This window comes from Empidonax traillii, unplaced genomic scaffold (assembly GCF_003031625.1).
Source record: "Empidonax traillii isolate 1590-97213 ecotype Southwest subspecies unplaced genomic scaffold, ASM303162v1 scaffold105:size1093405, whole genome shotgun sequence".
NCBI classification, from domain to species: Eukaryota; Metazoa; Chordata; class Aves; order Passeriformes; family Tyrannidae; genus Empidonax; species Empidonax traillii.
Window position 1 is genome coordinate 219,790 of NW_020955298.1, and position 14,083 is coordinate 233,872.

General features: G+C 41.5%; 1 protein-coding gene across 3 annotated transcripts in view; it reads right to left on the reverse strand.

Moving 5' to 3' along the window:
• Window positions 1–1,896: 1,896 nt before the first annotated feature.
• MMD (monocyte to macrophage differentiation associated) overlaps window positions 1,897–14,083 on the reverse strand; it is a 40,184-nt gene continuing 27,997 nt past the window's right edge. For all 3 annotated transcript variants that reach the window (XM_027882382.1, XM_027882383.1, XM_027882381.1), the window contains exons 2-7: window positions 12,518–12,599; window positions 6,643–6,803; window positions 5,752–5,826; window positions 5,258–5,359; window positions 4,794–4,863; window positions 1,897–4,088 (exon numbers count right to left, since the gene is read on the reverse strand). In XM_027882382.1, the coding sequence (XP_027738183.1) occupies window positions 3,888–4,088; window positions 4,794–4,863; window positions 5,258–5,359; window positions 5,752–5,826; window positions 6,643–6,803; window positions 12,518–12,599 (691 nt within the window). In that variant the 3' untranslated portion in view covers window positions 1,897–3,887. The remainder of the gene's footprint in view (window positions 4,089–4,793; window positions 4,864–5,257; window positions 5,360–5,751; window positions 5,827–6,642; window positions 6,804–12,517; window positions 12,600–14,083) is intronic.

Consider the following 14,083-nt stretch of genomic DNA (forward strand, 5'->3'; position numbering starts at 1 on the left):
AGGGAGATTTGCAAAGGCACCCAAAGGATTTGGGCACCCAAATCCACGCCAGCAGGGCTCGTGCTGCTAAGCAACAGAGACATCTGAGTAGGTCCCTTTGAGAGCACAGGAGCCTCATTAGTCAGTGATGTCACTTCTGTTACAAAACCCGTGCTGGCCTCTCTGCCAGCCTTTTGCAAGAGGATTTTGGTTCCCCAGCTTATCCTTAAGAACCAGCCCCCTGGTTCTGCCAAGGGAACAAGTCTTGCTGCCCTCTCTGCTCACCACGGACAGGAGGAGAGTGCCTGGGGTGGAAACAATCCAGCAGACAGACCCCCAGCTCTGTAACAAAACACCACCCACAAAATGCTACTCAGACAGGAATTTAAGAACCCTTTTTCCAAGAGAACAGTGCTTTCCCTGGGGGCTGGACCTGTGAGCCTGAAGTGACCTGTCCACACATGGGACAGGTGCTCTGAGGGTGCTGCACCTCAGGCCTCCCTGTGCTGGATTCTCCAGACAGGCTGCAAAGCTCATCCAAACTCTGCTGCTTGTGCCACTTGGGCAGTGCTGGTCCCCTCCCAGCACTGCTGGAACATCATATTAAAAGCATCCCAACACTTCCAAATAGCCACTAGAGAACATCCCATTCCAAAAAATGAAGAGTGAAACACTTTCAAGCAGTAGAAGAGCCACGAGCAGCCTCTGTCTGTCTGAGCACAACCATCCCTGGCACAAGGTGTGAAATCCAGGGAAGGCAGAGAGCACCCACCCCCTGATGGCAGCTCTGCCTGTGCCATCCTGGCCACTCTTTTGTTGCCTATTTTTAGCTTTAACCTCATGACACCTCTCCTGATGGTGGAAGCAATCAGCAGCAGAGCCCGACATCCTGCGCTCTTTTAAAAATAGCAAAGCACGGAGAAAAGATTTAGTCAAGCACATGATGTGAACATGACGGCCTTGGCCTCCAGGGACATCTCGTGGCTGCACACACACCAGACCCAAGTAAAGAATTGTGCAGAGGTCCTGACCAGGAGGGGCATTTAAGAAAAAAACCCCACAGAACTCTGTGAAAAACTTCAGCATCTTGCCTTTAACTTGCTCATTCCGGCCCCTGCAACACACTTAAAAATCCCAGTGCAATTAAAAAATAAATCCTTCACTTCGTAGAATTATTTTTCTGTGCACATGATACCGTGTTATAAAAGCACGACCTAAGAGTATCCAGTATTCCAGGTACCTGCTGCATCCCAGACATCTTCTGGAAAGGTCCATCTGCAAAGCTGAAATTGTGTTATCACTGCTTCAATTAAGACTCGGCCTACTTGTTGCACTTCTGAAACCTAAAGGCACAGAAAATACAGAAGCAAGTGCTTTTAAAAACATTTGCCTGAGGAAGACAAAGAAATCACATCTCTGTACAGCAGCAACATTACTGGGAAAAGCACTGTCTTCACTCCTGGGAGGAAAGAGCCTGGAGAGCTGTAGTTAGATGGAGGGGAAAAAAAGAGAAAAGACTAATTGATATGCTTGTTTTTCAGCAAGAAACATTTTTTAGTTCAGCTTGTCTGTATTTTATGCAATGATACTCCTCTAGGGATGGAAGCAAAATCATGTACTTCAATGTTGTAAGTTGAAAAACAAAGAATCCCAATATATAATGGTATAAGAACATTGATCCAGAACAGCAAAAGGGAAAGCAGCAAGTTCCAAATATTGACCAAATGTAGGCAGAAATATACTTTTTTCCATACCACAAATTATTTAATTTGGATTGCAGTCTTTCCTACTACCTTTAAAGCACTGACCGAGGGTCATCAGCTTCAACCTGGAATCCCTTGTGCCAGGAGTGGCATCAGTGTCAATCACTGTGTAAGTGCTGGAGGGGGAAAAGAATAACCACCAAGAATACAAGAGTTTCCAAATTGCACCAAATGTTTATTGTTAGTCTAGTACATTCAGTATCATATTGACTAGAATACAGTAATTCAAAATATTTTTGGCGAATTGAAATTTTTTAAAAACCATTTCAAACACTCCAAAAAGCAATGCCATGAAAAAATTAACTTAAAATTAAAACATATTCAAGCAATAGTTTCACTGTTGACTAAATAAAACCTTTACACGTATTTTAGTGGTTTTTTTAACAGTACTGCATTTCAACAAAATAGATGAACTCACAAAAAGTGGAAAATATTAAAATAGACACAATGTTAAAAAACTGAGGCATCCAGATGTGCGAGGCTGTTGCAGCAGGAATTACCTGCCCAGCTCTTCTCTTTGCTCTCTTTGGGGGCAGTTCATTATTCTGCTGTGGTGGTGCCACTTCTCTGATCACCTGCTAAACACCACACAGCGATTCTTCAATACCTTGAATTTAAATTTTGTCCCTCTGGTAAATTCCCTGTACAAATGCAAATATTCTAAAATCTGCTGCCCTCTGGCAAATCTAAGCGGAACAGGACCTTTAAAACATCCCTATCTTGCTATTTATTGTTTGCAGACAGGCAATATCCAGAACAAAATCTGAGAAAGGCAACACATTTTGGGTTTGTTTTTAAATACTGACATGAAAAACTGAGTAAATTAGAAAAAGGATAAAGTCAATCTTAATATAAGACATTCATTAGATAGTGGGACAGGATACAATTACTGGGCAAACAGTATTACAATGACTCTTCTACACTGGTCATTACAGCACGTGTTCTACAGTCATGACTCGCTACCACAGCTGGATTTCCTGTACAGACAGACAGCAACAAAGACCAGTTTTACTGTGTGAAGCCCCAGAGTGACACCAGATCAAGTTCCTCAAGCTCTGCTCCCTGAAAGGCTGTGCTTGTGAAGAGCCACGAGCTCAAGGGCGGTCAGCGATGCTCTGAACCTGCTCTGACCAGGATTTCCCAGCAGAACCACCCCAACAAAGGCTGGTGGGATCAGGTTCTGTTGATGGGTTTAAACCCCCCTGCAAATCCAAGCCTTAATGTTCCAGCCCTGGAGAAATTACTCACCCTGGTTTGGACAGGGAGCATCAGCTGCCCACCTCCCTTCACCCCAACCACTGCCAGGCTGGGCAGGACTGGGAACCTTGAGGAGACAATCACCTCAACTATTCCCTTTACATCACAAATAAAACCAAGTTCAAGGTCTGCTTCAGTGGTACTACAGACCAGCAGAATGCTGTCATGTTAGAACTCAGCAGAATCACATTTAGATTTTTAGTTTGTAAAAGTGGTTATTACAATTACACGTTTAACACATCCCTTGGAAGAGGTACAAGGTTTGCTTGTCAGGACAGGGTGTGGAATGTAACCATTTCTTGCAAGAGTTTGCAACATGAGTAGCTGCATAGATGACAGTTGTGTGTCTTCAGTTCAATAAATGTACTTTTAAAGTTTACAAAAAACACAAAAAAGTTTCTATAAAAGTCACATTATACCAAGATAATGAGTGGTAAAAGTAGATTAGTTGTCTGTGATTCATGTTTAAGAAATGACTAGTGGAAAGGTGATAGAACCCAAATTTCAAATCCAGAGCGTTAACGTTTGCACTATTGCACTGACTTCACCATTTCAAATCACTAATTTAGAAAAATTCACGTAGTTAAAAATTGTAAAATTAAACTAGGATACAAAATTTGTTTGTAAACATCAGGTAGCCAGTTCTGCTAACGTGGAATGGACTCTTGGTACTGCAGTACAGTATCCTGGTTATTTACAGCACTTGCCATGTGATGGGCAATGGCAGGACACAAACATCAGTTCACAGTAATCGTGTTCACAGAACTACCAAAGTCAGTGCAGTTTTGCTGTGCAATTTTTCCAATTTCCCCCGAATTCCTTACATCAAATAATACTGTTAACAGAGGCCGAGTGCAGATTATTTTTATACCTATAGACACCTATCTCTCACAAGTGACGAATTTTGTCTGCAGGACTTCTGTAAAGGTACTTCCAGATGGCGTAGTAATGGACAGCAGCTGCTGTGGCCACGAAGACGTGCCAGATGGCGTGGGCAAAGGGGATCACTCCGTCGCTCTTGAAGAACACCACGCCCAGGCAGTAGATCAAACCTCCCCAGGCAACCTCCTGCAGCCCCTCCGTGTTGGTCTGTCAACAGACAGGGACAGGTCAGGGCTTGGACAAGTGAGAAATGCAGTGTGTTTATGTCACATATACATTTGTGAAATGCACATTAATATATTTATATACCATGTGCCAACAGCACCGTGGAAGTTATAACAGCATAACTCAAGAACCAGCACAAGTCTGATGGTTGGCTTCGTGCTCATCAACAGAGACAAACAAGGAGACAAAGAAACCCACGTTACTCTGTGCAAATTTGGGTTTAAAGCAACTCCTACTGGTTGGGTGACACGTTCAACAGGGTTTTGGTACAGCATTCAGTGGAGCAGTCAAGGCATTAGCTTGAGAAGATGTCAGATTTATATTATTTATATTTATTTTGTATTCAGCAGCAGGGAGGGTTAATCAACATTATTTAAAATGTGTAACTATAAATAAATGACAGTCAAAATTTTGAAGTGGATAAGACCCAGGAGGATACTTTTCAGATGCATCGAGAAACCCAAGCTTTGTTTATACGCCCAGTGCAGCCCAGATTCAACAAAACAAGGCAGCATTTCACTGAAATGTAGATCCAAAATATAATCAACTGTATTTGGTTCTTCTGCAGAGAGTATTTACAATTATGGTGGACTAAAGTGAATGTTTTCTCAGAAAAAATAGAGCTGCACTGAACTTAATCTAGTTATAAAAGGCAAGTTTGTTTGTTTGTAATGTCACATTCCTTACCATGGATGTCACTACCAGAGCAGGAGAAAACCCCATCGCTAAATAGAAAAAGAGTTCGACGATCTTATACCTAAAAAGGAAGGATTTGAGTCATTTAAGGAGGTACAAAAGGATGAACGTTTCTTTCAACAGTAAAAAACCAGTTTTATGTTAGCATGGGTCCATTAAATTATTCAAAAAGCTTTCCATGCAGAGAAAATACCAATGTTTTATGACAAAATTAAAACCAGTATTTATCTGCCTTGGACAGTTGCAGGCAATACCTCCTCTAAATACTGCCTGGATGCCTTCACTTGCATCAGGTACTAGCGAGAATAAAACATTGAGACAATGTTACTTAAATTTTCTTACTGGATGAGAACCTCAGCAGCTCATCTCCTAAACCAAAAAAAAAAAAAAAAAAAAAGAAAAGTTTGGTCTTGTTCTCTTTCAGTTTAAAGTTGAATGCAAAGAATAATTCTTACTTTTCATGGTAGAGAAACACATAAAGGGTTCCCCCAGCAGCCATCAGCCAGATAAACCATCTCATGTGAGATGCCAGAGGTCCCAGCTCACGGAGGTTTAACCTGGAGGCACAAAGGTTTCAAGAGACAGAAGTGATGAGTGAACAGACTGCACTGACACACTGGCACTGGGGCTTGATAAAGGAAATAAATAATCAGGGCTTTCACTTCAGCGTGGTGGGGGAGCAGGCACTGGGACATTCCACCCACAGAGAGGCAGAGGGTGTTTGCATGGATGGGAGGGAGGCATGAACTGGGGTACGTGGATATAAATAAACTACTTCCTGATGTTTTCTAATATTACTTTCTGTTCAGCAGATGGTTACATTACATTGCCTGTCACAGCACACAGTGTGGGCACCTAAGAAGGCCCCTAGAGGTTTTGGAAGGCTGCAGTGACAAGCTGGTCCCACTGGGAAGGTTTTGGTTGTGAAGCTGTGCCTGCAGTTCCTTACCACGGAGCGTATGAGGCTGCAATGAAGACGTAGATCATCATCCTGTCACACATGTGGAAGCAATGCTCCATTGTCCTGGGAGAGAAGGAGACAGCAAGTCACCAGGGCAGATTTTGCAAAGAGTTTTGTATTATCTCACTCTCCTGATGCACTTTGGGGAAAATCCTATCGACTCCACAACCCCTTAAAATCCCATCAGCTCCTTTCCCTTAAAGTGGAATGAGCAAGCCATGGAAGAGCTGAGCATTCCTCCATTCCTCTTCCCTTCTCCACCCCAAAGTGCATCCTGCTCCCAGGCAGGGAGGCAGAGCTGTCACATCAACTCTGCCTAACCCAGAAACCTTTCAGTGACTACGGGCTAGATCCAATTTACAGCCCAGAATTCCACAGGAGTCATAATGGCACCAAAAAAAAAAAAAAAAAAACCAAAATAAAATAAAAAATAAGTAATAAAGCCCATGTCAGTTTTGCTTTTGCTGCCTTGCTCCCAGGGAGGCTTTCTGCTGGTTTGCTGGCTATTGTGTTATAATTCTCTTGGCAAACTCTGTGTTCCTCAAAGCATTTGAGCATGCCATAGTCCCAGACAGTGTTCTCATTTCTGCAGTGGGGTATTATCCATCATCAACTTAGATTATGTTTTTCCCATTCTGCTTCTGGATTAAGAGCCATCAAGGCCTACAAAAACACATGTTTTCTTTGTGAAAAAGCAGCAGACACTGAAGTTCATTTGTACATAGCTTGGCTCGCTATTTCTTCCGACAGAATGGAGGGTGGGTTTTTTTTTCATGATTCAGTAAAAAGCACCACTCCAGCCTTGAGAAAAATCGGCTTTGACTGAGAAACACAATGGGAAAACATCACAGAACTAAGTGAAACGTCTTTTCTCGGTACCTTAAGTGACTCTTTTTCCAAGACACGATGTGAAACACGGTGGAGACGATGAAGAGGGCGCAGAGCCCCACCCCGTACATCCATGCCGTGATCTTCTCCCAGCGATCGTCAGACAGCCGGTGCAGGAGGGCACTGCCCACGATCGCGGGGACAATGAGGAACTGGGGAAACAAAAGGACACTGTTAAGCCTCGCCTGCAGTACCACCCACAGAGCAGCACCAGCAGGCAGGGAGAGCTGCAGTGAGGCCATATGGCTTGTCCCCACCCAGAGAAAGTTTGTCCTTGAGTTTTAAGACACACCAGCAGCATCTTGGACGATGGCTCAGGCAACAGTTATACCTGTTTGTGCTCTCCCTGTGATACCAGGGAAGGTTACCAGCTCCTCTAGCCACGACACAAAATTAGAACAAAAAAAATAATTGCCAAGTCTTAGCAGTGGTTTTATTTTCACATTCTGTTTTGTTTCTTTAAAACCATGTTGATATTACTCCAGACTGGATTCAAGCCACCTCTAGTGCATAGAGGCAGAGCACAGGACAAACCAAAATAAACTTGAATCCCAAATGAAAAGAACAAAGCATTTAGCAGCATGCAGCTGAGAGAATTCAGCAATAGTTTTGCAGAACTTGGGGCTTAGATATCATAAATAAATAAGCTGCAAAATTCTCTCATGAGCAGATTCTTAATGCACAAGGATGTTCTTTTAATGCAGTGTATCCACGTCTGTTTTCCTTCCCACCTCCCTCTCAAGCATTTGGAATTCACAGCTTCCCAAACAAGCACTGTTTGAACATCATGATGGAATTAGAATTAGCATATTTGCATGAAGCACCCAAGAAATGGGCTGCAGGCTTCATATACATTTAAAAGTAGCCTCCTTTCCAGAATAAAATACATGATGCGCATTTGTATCCTTCAGAGAAAAAAAGGAAAAAAAGGGGGGGAAGGAGAAAATAACCCAAACAAAACACCCTCCCCGCCATGTCCAACAAGTATTTAAAGAGAAGCAACTGGCTCAGACATTTCTACCCCTCTGATTCCACTATCAAGGCACATCTTTGTCAGCCTTCTACTTAAAAATGCTGCACAAGTTCCCTTCCAGGCCCTACAGTCTGTCTTAAGATGCTAATTGGTTCCCTTGAATTGCAAATAAGCTTCTTAGGTGAAATTCTTCATAATTTAACCCAAGTCTCATATGCTAAACAATAAAGCCGGGAACAAGCAATGTTTAAACAAATCTGGCCACTTTGCATTACAGGTTTGATAGCTCAGAGAGCAAAGTTCTGGTCTGGCCTGCACTGTCTGTCCTTTATCTACCGACAAACCAGAAGACATCGAGGCTCTGATCAGTGCAGAGGATGCAGAGCAAAGCAAAGGGATCTGAGGAGTAACTGGTTGATCCAGAGAGTTAACAACACAAAAGAAGTGGCTTTTGCTTCTGGCTTTGAGGTACATCAGCTGCAGGTTCATTACTATTGTGTTTTCCTATGTTTTGCAAGATTTTGTACATTTACACCAAAGCTGTAGAGAAGTGGAAATGAGAAATATGGCACTGCTTTATCCACAGCGTTGGGACCAGAGGTGAAAACGCTTCCTGAGCTTTGGAATGAGACTCTGGAAGTTGACCTTGTGCACTTCCACACCAAGCACAGTCTGCCAGTCTGGCTTCTCATTTATCACAGACCGTAGGTTTCCATGCACACACCCCGGACAGCCCCCAAATTCAGGGAAGGTTGAAGGTGTCACAGCTCAGGAGATCAGTCACTCCTGTTTTCCACATGTGACACGCAGGTTAAAGTGTGGCTGAAGCCCTTGAGGCAGCCAGGAGCTGATGAGATGTGACACTTGTTTCAGTTAGGTTTTTGCAGGAGACAGGAGGATGCTGGGCCCCAGAAACAGTGTTGTAGCCGTGTTTCTTTAAGCTGTGCAGTCCCACTGTATCCACATTTAACAGTTTCCTTCCCAATTTCTGGTGAAAATTTCAGTTTTGACTAAACTTGAGAGAGAACTGAAAGGTTCCAGGGAGATTACGTACACATAAGCACAAGGTAAAATAGCAAATCCCTACTAATTCCCTACTAACAGCCGAGGCATGAGCTGCTCAGACTCTGCTAGAGACCATTTCAGAGGAGGGAAGCCCTCTTTGGAAACAAGATTTAGATACTACACAGAATAACTTGCTTTTCTTACACAGACCCCCCAGCTTTTTACTGCTATGCTCAAATAAATATTTCACAAGTTAAGCTTTGATGTGTGATGCTCAAATAGGCCATAACAAAGTTCAGTGTCAATCAGCTCCTCCCAGTAACTACTGCATCTAAAGTGATAGGGTTAAAACAAATAAGCAATTTTCTTATCACCTCCTTCTCTGCACCTTCAGAATGAAGAGTACAAATGAGCACATGAATAAAGACCTGACTTAGTCTCTTTTCTGCCTTGTCCTGGCTCTGCAGAACAATTCTCCTTCTCCCAGGGAACAGCTCTATACCCCAGGAGAAGGACTGACTGGTTTATTTTAAGTATTCTATTTGGAAACACTTTCCCCTCTGTGCCTGATAGGCACCATGGGAACAGTCAGACTAAACAAGAGATGTTTTATTACTCTTTTTTTTTTTTGGACCAAAAATAGCTAGATTAAATACAAAATCCAGAAATGATACCCTGCTGTTCCAGCCAACTGGATATAAGTTCTTTAGAACCCAGTGCCATGACAGATAACATATGGTACAATGGGCTCCATCCATCTTACAAAAGAAACACAAAACTTCAATTGACAAAACAAGGCAGATTTTCCCATGTTCATTTGAAAAGTCCCCAGCACAAGAACCACATTTTTAATCTCCAGTCTTCAGAAGAGAGAAGCAGTTACCAGTCCTTTAAAAAAGTAGCCAAAGAATCAGATCTCAGAGAATGAGTGTGATTGTGCCGTGTCATTTTAGAGTGATGACACAGCATTTCTAAGTTGCCAGCTACAAGTCACAAAACCTTGGCTTATTTCATCAAGGAATGCAACTCTTCCAAATGATTATCATCAAACCCAGTAACTTAATGTACTGAGAACAAACCCAGAACTGTGATACTCCAATTTACTAATTTAAGCACCTTGATTAATCCTGGCTACGTCACAGGTGGGGCAGAACAAGAGAGAAGGCAACATTTTCCTAAGTTTTCTAGAGAAACAAAATGAGAGCATGAAAGTAAAAACTCCTTTGCAATAAGGAGGAAGACAAAGGATTGAAATATTTTTATTTACAGCTATAGGCAAAGAAAAGAGTAACCTGTGAACCTGAGCAGAGAAATTACTCTCTCTGGTTACCATCTTACAGCAAAGTATCTTCCCATTGTCTGGGGTTGCTCAGGATTCTGCTACACTGGCCAGCGTTTTATCTGCATTCTTTATTTCTGTAGACAATTTCTCCCACAGTGAGGTTTAGAGACCTGTTGGAAATTCTGCTTTTGCACATAACATTCACGGCAAATGAAGTCATTTTCTGTGCACTAAGGGCATAAAGATGGTCCATGCTCTTCCTCTCGGGAAAGGAAGACAACAGAAAGACACATAAAGCTGCCAAAAATCAAGTGTGACACGTAGAGGGAGCCATGAAGGGCTGTGTCCATCTCCAGCTGTCTGCTCCAGCAGTATTAAAGCAAGCCATGTCTAAATTCTGAGGTTTTAACACAACAGGGCACATCTTTTGTCTGATAAACCTTATGTACAGCAGGAAGTTTCATGATGAAAGAGCCACCCCTCCCCTCAGACTTAGCTTACCTTACAACTCCAATTCTTACAACCCCTGCTTCTCTCATGCTCTGCTTCCTTCCTGTTCTTCTAAACACAGAGAACAGTCTTTTTCTGTCTCTGTTTTCAACTACTGAGCTGCCCTTCCTGTCTCCTACTGTCTGAAGGCAAGTCAGTGTTTCATTTAAAGCTAAAAAAAAAAAAAAAAAAAGACCAAGGCATTTTAAATAGCCTTACTAGCTGGAAATTTGAAGATGCCTTACGCTGCCACACAAAGTTATCTTTTAAGTATTGTAGCAAAAAGCAATGCCTGGGATTCTGTACCCTCATTTATCACTGGGGATTTTTTTATTAAGCAGCTGCCTAAACTGAGTCCTGTGTATTTTTAAGTCAAAAACCAGATGGGATACCTGCTGAGGAGTTCAGCCCCACTCATAAATTACAAGTTGACTGCTTATGAATATACCTCTTTATTCCAAAACTTCATGGAGAGACATTGCTAAATTCTGTTTAGAGTCAGCAATGTCTAACTGAAAACTCACCCTAAAACCCAGTGGCAAAGACTCATCCATTTGACCATCTAACAGTCAGTAACAATCTGTGACACAGAGAAGCTTTTTCTGTATAATCCACCATGTTCCCAGCTTAGATTCCATTTCAAGCCTCTAATTATTGATCAAAAGTTAGTTAGTGCATCCATCTTTATTTTAACAGTTCATGGTAGGTTTTAGCACATAGTCTGACTGTTCAGGAGGTAATTAGACAGCATAGACTGCAGCATTCCAAAAAATACTGATACATCTTGGCTGTAAACTCCTGCTAACAGGCAGGAATAAGACATGCCTGTTTTTCAACTAGGTGAAAGCTAAAATTGCTAAGGAGCACAGCAACCTCTGCCAGATATTTTGAAATCTAACTTTTTGGCCAGAGCAAACAAGATTTGCACAAGGATTATGAGATAAACTACATATTTGTGCTAACTAACAGAATGTTGCTTCATTCCCTAGGCAAATAAGCATATATTTACATAATGCCGTACATGAGACCTTGGCTTAGGAACACAGAAGCTTCAGTTAACTTTCCTATGTGTAAAAACCAAGTGATTCTGTTTTCACCAGCACCAAGGAGCTGTATGTTGGTTATTTATAAAATATTCACAAAGGATCCTTAGGAACAGAGCTCTTTCTAGAGCTGAAGAGTCCTGGGCACTGCCTTGAGCTTTCATATCTGCAGCTCACTCAGACACTCTGGAGATAAGGGACTGAGGACAAAGTCAAACATACTTCAGATGTTTGGAGTTAAACAAGGGATTGAGGAGAAGCACAAGCTGCTTTCATAAAAGGGCAAATGCTATCTCAAAAAACAAACAAACACATTTTTAAGCCCTTTTCAAAGTGCCAGACAGCAAATTAAACTTCCTAATTACTAAAAGAAAAAAAACACAAACAAACAAACACCAAAGGGGACTGTTTTCCTTATTCTGTATATCTGTATTATATATTCACACCTAAAATGAGTGTTTACATTATGAAAATAAGGACAGAGTGGGAATTTTCACAAGGCTGTCAGCACTGCTGGTGCCTCTTTGCAAAAGAGCAGATTTCCTGAAGAATCGATTCACAGATATCAAGTATCAGAACTGAGCCAGTCCAGCTCTTCTAGCTCATACCCACAGGAGTCTGATGAAGCCTTTGCTTTAACATGGATAAAGCTTTCTTATACTTGCAGTACACAATTACACAGTATCGTGTCAGCACAGAGCTGGGAAATCCACCTTGCGAGGTTAACTCTTGTTGGCCTATATTCCCTTTATCGTAGGCATCCTTTGACTGGGACAGAGGAAAAATGTCTAGTTAAAGACAAATAACTTTGCTAAAAAGGAACCTTATGAAGCATCTGAAGCTCCCAGAGATTCAGAACAGGGGTCAGTCATCACCAAACATCTAATTTTCTGGAATGCCAGAGCTAAAGCTTGTGCACACACAAAACCAATGAGGTCGTAAATATGAATACACTGGGGCAAAGGTGAGCGTTTAGCATTCCAAACCCACAGAAATTCACTGAAACATCTGGTTTAAAAAAACATTAAAAAAAAAAAAAAAAAAAGAGAGAGAGAAAAAAAGAACTGTACTTACTGCATGTGTGTAACAGTTAGCAGCGTGCTCATAGCAAGTGGGTTTGTAGCGGCTGTTGGCTGGAGCTGGGTGGTTCATGAACCTGTTGAATAATTAAGAGGCACTTTTAGGCAGGTTAATAAACCATCTCTTGGAGTGTCATGAAGGAATATCTCCAACCCAGCAGCGCTGAGAATTGTAAGTACAGACATGATCAGAGTAACTGTTCTCCCAGGTCCTCCCTACCAGCAGCACATGTTACAGCAGTTTCTGTGACTGCTGTCAAAGCGCTTGGTTATCTTTAATCAAGACTCCCTCTTTTCTGACAGCTTGGTCAGCTGAAGAATGAGCTATTTCCTATGTAAATTAGCTAATAGGGACTTGAATTGCTCTTGAAATCTGGGCTTCATCCTAGCTGCCAAGGGTTACTCTTCTTTTAAGAAGTTCCTGGAACAACAGCAATATTCCAGTTCTACAACACCTTGGAATAGATCAGCCTAAACACTGACTTTTTGATTCCTATACCAAGCAATATTTGTGTTTGGAGTATTAAATGGCTCCTTTTCTCTTTAAGGCCAATCCTATCATGTGTCTGTAACTGAGATTCATGACACACAGGGATGAAAGGAGATTCTAATGGTCAACTCTGAAGAGGAAAAATGTCAAGAGGTTTACCATAGACATTCCACCTTTTTCTCTAAGAATTTTCAAACGTTACCTAACAAACAATCAATCACACCAAACACAGTCTGTGCAAGCCAAAAAGAAATGATGAAACTTGAGAAAGCTCTGGAAGAACTTGCTACCATAAACGTTTTGTTTCACTGTAGTAAAATACCCGAACACTTGAGCCGTTTCTGTGAAACTTTTCAATTTAAATATGTGTAGAAATACCTGTAAAAGACAGCACACATCTAATATGCAAGCAGTTAAATCAGAGCTATGAACTGCTCCAGCTCCAGGACTGTGTGTTATCCCAGCACAGCTGACTGTCCTATAAAAGGACACTAATAATTCCTTTACTCCAAACTATTATAAAACCATGCACTGACAACTGGTCAAGTATCCAACTAACCAGGAAAAACTTCACAACAAATACAGAATGTGTCTGTATGTTCACAACTGAGAGGAGGCTTTTTTAGCAAGATTTATAGAAAAAGCTTGTTAGACAAACCTTGGTCCTTCCCCATGTCCCTCCTGGTTTAAGTCAAAATGAGTCCTATTCTTATGACATCCATAAAATATTTACTGACCTCAACCCAGGGAAAAACAACCAACTAACCAAAAAAAATCCAACCCACATCTTACAGCTTGAGTAACCCGTTGCAAATTCGAGGGATATTTCATTTGGTTTTCTTGGCTGATTTATTAAGTGATTTGTAAACCATTTTTTTCTAAGCTCATATATGAAAATGTAGCAGCAATGATAAAAGTGTCGTGGTCTCTCCCCAAATTGTGGCAACTTCAAGAAACAGTTTCAATTGTTACTAATGCAAAGGATAAGATAAATGTGAATTTAATTCCCAGTATAAATTGTTTTTAGCAAATTAATAACTTCACAGGAGTTAATATACGGTTAAAAAAATG